Genomic DNA, 6,518 nt, shown 5'->3' with positions numbered 1-6,518 from the left:
TTTATACTCAGTCCTATCTTGTTGCATCAGTTTCTTGTGATTTCTAATCCATATTGGATTCTGTCACATAGAGTATTTTCAAATTTTCCTCCGCTTGTTATGACTACGTCATCCGCATAACCTAGTACTGCTAGTCCGTTGTTTCCTACTTCGTGAAGTAGTTCATCCACCAGTATGCTCCACAAGAGTGGTGGGAGAACCCCACCTTGTGGACATCCTCGTATGGTATTCATCTTTATCAGGCCCGAACTAGTTCGAAGCATGTTGCTCATCCACCGTGCCAGCGTAGAGTTTCTTCCTCTGTTTATAGCGTCATGTGAAGTATTGTCAAAGGCACCTTCTATATCTAGAAATGCGCATATTGTTGTTTCCTTCTTCTCAATACTATCCCCCATCATATTTGTCAGCTCAAACAAAGCGGTTTCAGTGGATCTCCCCGCCCTGTACGCGTGTTGGCATGAATGTAAAGGGGTAGTTACAAGTGCTGTCGTTCTGATAAAGTTATCCACAACTTTTTCTAATGTTTTTAGCATGAAGGATATAAGACAAATGGGTCTGAAGGATTTTGGATGGAGTGGATCCTTTTTGCCTGTTTTTGGTATGAAAACTGCATTTGCCTTTTTCCAACCGTTTAGTATATACCCAAACGCAATGCTAGCCCTAGTTATCTTCATCAGCGGGGTTAGCAGGTATTTTAATCCCTGTTAAATAAGTGCTGGAAGTATACCATCTATGCCAGGTGATTTAAATGGTTTAAAGGTTTTCACTGCCCATTTGATCCTAGCTGTCGTAACACACATTTTTGCTTGGCAATAGCCTAGGCTTCTTTATCTGCTGTTTGGCAAACTTCTTAATTGATATTCTCAGTTTTTGTTCCTCAATGCTGGAGGATCCTGGGAAGTGAGTCTCGAGAAGTAATTGGATCCTTCCTTCCTCACCTGCCGTGTACGTATTGTCATCTCTTTTAAGATTGGTTGAGGAGAGTGTTTTCTCTCTGATTAATATTTTGCCTCCGTCGTGTATTCTATGTTGGTACAGAACATATTAAAGCTTTCTCTTTATGCTCTCCTAATTTCCTTATTATAGATGGTGAGAGTGCTTCTATATTCGGTCCAGGATCCAGTGCGCTTGGATCGGTTGAATAGCCTTCGAGCCGTTGTTCTTGGTATCGTTAGTTTCTTGTTCCACCAAGGTACGTCCTTGGTACATGCTGAATATTTCTCCCTATATCTGATTGGCTTAGGTTAATTCCTGGGTTATTCTGGTATTTTTCCCAGTCTGTTTTCCTAGAATTCCTAGCTATTCTATTGATATGGGGTGCTCCTTCAATGTAAGATCTTATAATTTTATGGTCTGACATCGATGGTTCATTAGAAACTATCCAATTCTTAACTAGTTCGCTATCTAGAGTATTTCCTAGCTTTATATCTAGAACCTCTTCGCGTATCCTATTTACAAAGGTTGGTGTATTCCCTATATTTATAATTTCTAATTTATTTTTAATAATAAACTCTAGAAGGTACTCATCCTGTTTGTTGGTATTTGTGCTGCCCCACACCTCATTATGTGCGTTAGCGTCGCATCCGAGTATAAGCGGTAGCTTCTTATTCATGCAGTATTCCACCAGCCTGCATATGCCCTCAGGTGGTACCTGAGTTTCGTCACCTGGTAGATATTCAGTTGCTAAGACGATGCTTCTGGGATTCCCATTGATGTTGATAGGAATCTGGACTGCTAATAAGTCCCTGGAGAGGAATTCTGAAAGACAAAGAAAGTTAATATTTTTATTCAATAACATACAAGTCCAGGGGTTATCACATCTGACATCCCATATTGCCTGTATGTATTTAGTGGCTAAGCCACAAACCCGGTTTTTGAAAATCCAAGGCTTTTAGACCAGTATTACACTCAGGTTGTTCTTGAGTGTTGCTCTCGCGATAACCACCGAGGCAGCTTTCGCATGATGTAGATTTATTTAAGCTATTTTTATACTGGTCATAGATGTTATTTAGGCCTTAGTTTTCTTCTCTGTCAGTAGGCCATCATCGATATCCAACAGAGAGAATCGGTCCGAGTTTTCCGTTTCCGCCAAGTTTTGCATGGTCATGTCGAGGTCATCAATGTCCTCATTTTCATGAGGTAGAATGCTGATTTCTTGAACATGCTCGCTCTTTGTAGCCCCTGCTTTAATGCTTCTTACCACCACCTCCGGTATTTCTACCCCCGGAATTGGTGATGATTCGTTGTCTTCAGTTTCTACGGTGTCTTTACCCGTCCTGTTCTTGTGGAGGTGAACAGGGATAGAGCTGAACCTGTAGGCGATTCTACAGTTTGTCGTTCTTATAGCTTCTAACGATCGGTCGTCGATCCCAATCATTAGCAGCTTCCCATTCTTCATCTCCTTGCTTTTGAGTATTCTCCACAGATGTGTGTGGAGTCCTTCATTCTGTATTACCATCAGCTTTAGCAGTTTTTCGTTTTCGACGCCTGCTGCCCTGGGAAGGTACGCTGTCATAAGGTCAACACCGGGAATGTTTTACCCGGTGCTCGTGGTCAACTGAGCACCTTCCTAGTTTTTAAGCCGTGGATTCTTATATGGAAATATTTTTTTGTATTTGACTTGAATGTCGTCGACTACAGTAGACGTGCTACAGCCGGTTGTAACGATTTAATTTCTGATTAAATACCTTCAATTAAATAGATCCTTATATGGAAATATTCTTTTGTATTTTAATTAAGAATTATTTCACTTGCAGTAGACGTATTACAGCCGATCGCAGTGCTATAATTTTAAATGTAAATTATTCTTTCGTTTGAATATAATCTGATATGGATATATTCCTTTGTGTTTTAATTAAAAATTATTTCACTTGCAGTAGGCGTACTACATCCGATCGTAACGCTATAATTTTAAATGTGAGTTACTCCTTTGTTTATACCCTGATATGGATATATTCCTTTGTTTGATTAATTTCTTTATATACAGATTTTTCTATGTGCAACTAGTGCTAATTTGAACTTGTATTTTCCAGCTGTTGTATTTTCCGTCTGAGCAAAAATGTACTTCTTAAATATCCTACTGCCCGAGCTTTTTCGTAGCGTATCATTATGTTTACAGCTGATGTCATACAAGTCTTGTTTGCTTTGTTGTTCTGTAATTTTTTGTTTAATGTTGTGTGCGGTATCCAGCTTGTGCATTTTACTTTTCTTTGAGTTTCTCTTACGGCGAATATTTTTGGCAGTTCTTGTTTTCTTATTTCGCTATTATGCTGCTTTGTTTTTATTATTGTAAAACGTGATTTAAAATACATTCGGTGCTAATTTTGTAATTTTTAATTTAATTTAATAAATATTAGAATGTATTCACAACAAAATATAAATATAATTCATAAATAAATAAGGTAAATATATTATTCATTTAATTAATTATATTTTTAACTTTTAAATTTTAATTCAATGTACTTGCAGATCACTTGGTTATGTTGATGGTTCATGCTGCAATTAGTTTCATGCGCGGGTGGGTTTTGGTAAGTAGTTTATAATAAATATGTTTAATATTTATTTAGTGAACTTTATTTCAGGTACCTTCAACATTTGTTACCAGTAAGTGTTATATTAGGTGTTTGTGATAATAGCAGCTGTGTTGTGCGTAAAATAGATAAAACTATGTTGTGGTGGTATTTTTTTTAGTCCATTGTAATGTTTGTACCAAAGTGAAGTGTCCAATGTATATTTATGTAGGCGGAAATTTAATGTCAATTTCCGTCCTAACAACACACAGATGGAAACTTAAATGATTTTGGGTAAATGTGTCATGCTAATTACCGCACACAGTACATTGTGTGTGTTCAAGGGTAATATGACGCGACACCCTCACCCTTTAAAAAGAAACTTTAGAAATGAGTAATTTAATAAAAAAATTTTGAATTGACCAACGACGATAAGTAAGTAAAAATATTTAATTTATTGTTATATTTCTTTTAGTATTCTATATTTAGTAAAAGTTTCAATTTATTCGTAAAATACAGCATAGAATTAGGTAATATTATTATATATACATATATTTGATATAAAATTTTTGTTTACATTTAGTTATATAATATTCTTGTATAATGATTCTTATATAATATTACTATTTAATATTTATTTTATTTATATATTTATATTCAAAATAAAATATTCACTGTATATATACAATTAAATGAAATTAATAAATATTGAAGTTAAAGTTAAATTACTAAAATATAGAAATAATATTATTTATTTATTTATTTTATTTGTGTTAGAAATCCACATTTCTAACACAAAATCAATTACACTGCTAAGAATCTATATTCCTTCAACAGTCATTCTCATGAGACAGTTAGTACCACAGTGAATTTGCGATCATATAGTATTACTAGTGCTGCCTAATGCATTTTCATAGAAATCCACATTACTAATGTAGCGTATATGCATCTAAGTAACTAATTTCAGACATACTTTGTTATGACCAGCGACATGGAATGTACTTACCTAGCATATTTCTAGTGCTTATCGCCCGAACAACAATATCGATTGCGCAACGAAGTTATATTGTTATATATTTGCTAGTGCATGCATGCTACTCTGTACATAAAAGAATAATGCCTATGTAGGTAAGCATATGTGCGCTTGTGCGCATGGTATTTTAGGGCAGTTTTAAGAAGTTTTAAGAATGTAAGACATAGTTATGAATAATGAGTTGAACTTCTATGACGTGTCTTTTATTTATCAATTTAATAAAACCATAAGAACATTATACTAACACAAAATCAATTATACTGCTAAGAATCTACATTTTTTGCAACAGTCATTCTCAGGAGGCAGTTAGCAAAGCATTGAGCTAGCATCAATACCGATTCACTAAGTGCTAAATCTTAGTGCTAAATCTGACACAAGTAGAAATTTACTTCTCTACTTTCGGTAAACTTTATAGGTGGACAAAAATTCACATCTCTATCACCAATTTATTAACTCTCCGTCGTGGACACAGAATTGACATTTCGTGTCAAATCTTATTTATAGGTGAAGAGATATCGACATTTCTATCAGGAATTCATTAACTCACCGTCGTGGATACGAAATTCACATTTCGTACCAGATCTTATTTATAAGAAGATAAAACTCTATTTCTCTACCACTAAATCATTTACTTTCCACTGTTCCTATCAAGGAAAATTTATTGGACTGAACCTGGGATCAGGCGATCGAAACCTTGGCGGAAAAGGTTCGTTACAACCTTACTTAACGATAATAATCAAAAAAAAAATTTATTTTATCTTTGAAATAACTTTGTGTTATTCTTATGTAATGCTTTTGTTTCATTGCCGTTTTTAATTACAGTATTGCTACCTTGGATATCTATTACTTTATATCAACAACCACAGCATCAATATCAGCAACTATAATAGCAACGTCACACATGACCTCACCAATAGCGACAGCGGGTGTACTACTAATTGTTTTTGGGTAGTCTGTTGGGAGGACCCGTCATTATCGCCAGTGAAAACATACGGGTCTTCCCAACAGACCACCCAAAAACAATTAGTAGTACACCCGCTGTCGCTATTGGTGAGGTCGTGTGTGACGTTGCTATTGTAGTTGCTGATATTGATGCTGTGGTTGTTGTTCTCGATACTGTTTGTTATTACCTCAATTACGTTAAAATGAAACCCTTAACATTTAATTTTCTGTTATTTCCACATTTATTTAAATTTTCATTTATTGTTTACACAACTGCCAAAAAACAACTGATCGGTTTGGAAACTCCCACCCACGTTTTCACCTTTTGGAAACAGTGAAAACATTGATCATAATGCGTAATGCATGATCGGAAATTTCCATTATTTTCTACAGTTCTGCAGAAAATTGAAGGTTAAGTATGGACCCAGTTACCTTTTGGTAACTACTAATATTCGGTCCATGCAATTTTGCATAAAATAAATATTTAGTTCAATAGCTGAACTTAATAATATTTTGCAACAATGCTTCCGCCTTGTTTGCAGAATTGACTTCTATTTTTAAATTCATTTTACATTACATACACCCCACAAAAATGGTCTGTAAAGTAACAATATTTTATGTTAATATATCTAGCTAGACTAGACACACAACATGGACTTGTACCTTTTCGTCTATTTTGTGCTTCTACTAATATTTCATCTCCTATCTTTACTTTAGTCTGATTGGTATTACTTTTTGTTAAATGTCTTTTGTTTATAACTTTTATAGGTAGTTTCTTTTAAAGGTAGTTTCTTTTATAGGTAGTTTCTCGCATTATTAAGAGATGGTCTTAGACGTGCTTTCAGTTAGTCAGCATAGTATATTGTTGTTATTCTCTCCTTGCAACTTATTTATTATTTCTTTAAATTCTTTTTTATCCATGGATTTAAATATTTTATCGTTGTCGGATAATGCTAATTGTAATATACATTAAGACTGAAAAGTTTTCGGAAATTCTCATTTAAAATTCGCGCGCTGTATATTTTTCGATATTT

General features: G+C 34.6%; 1 protein-coding gene across 1 annotated transcript in view; it reads right to left on the bottom strand.

Moving 5' to 3' along the window:
• Positions 1-1,676: 1,676 nt before the first annotated feature.
• LOC119666124 overlaps positions 1,677-6,518 on the bottom strand; it is a 9,495-nt gene continuing 4,653 nt past the window's right edge. The window contains exon 3 of the mRNA XM_038075405.1: positions 1,677-1,745. Within this exon, the coding sequence (XP_037931333.1) occupies positions 1,677-1,745 (69 nt within the window). The remainder of the gene's footprint in view (positions 1,746-6,518) is intronic.

This window comes from Teleopsis dalmanni, chromosome 1 (assembly GCF_002237135.1).
Source record: "Teleopsis dalmanni isolate 2A chromosome 1, ASM223713v2, whole genome shotgun sequence".
Classification (NCBI taxonomy): Eukaryota; Metazoa; Arthropoda; class Insecta; order Diptera; family Diopsidae; genus Teleopsis; species Teleopsis dalmanni.
This window is presented reverse-complemented; position numbering and strand designations above follow the sequence as displayed.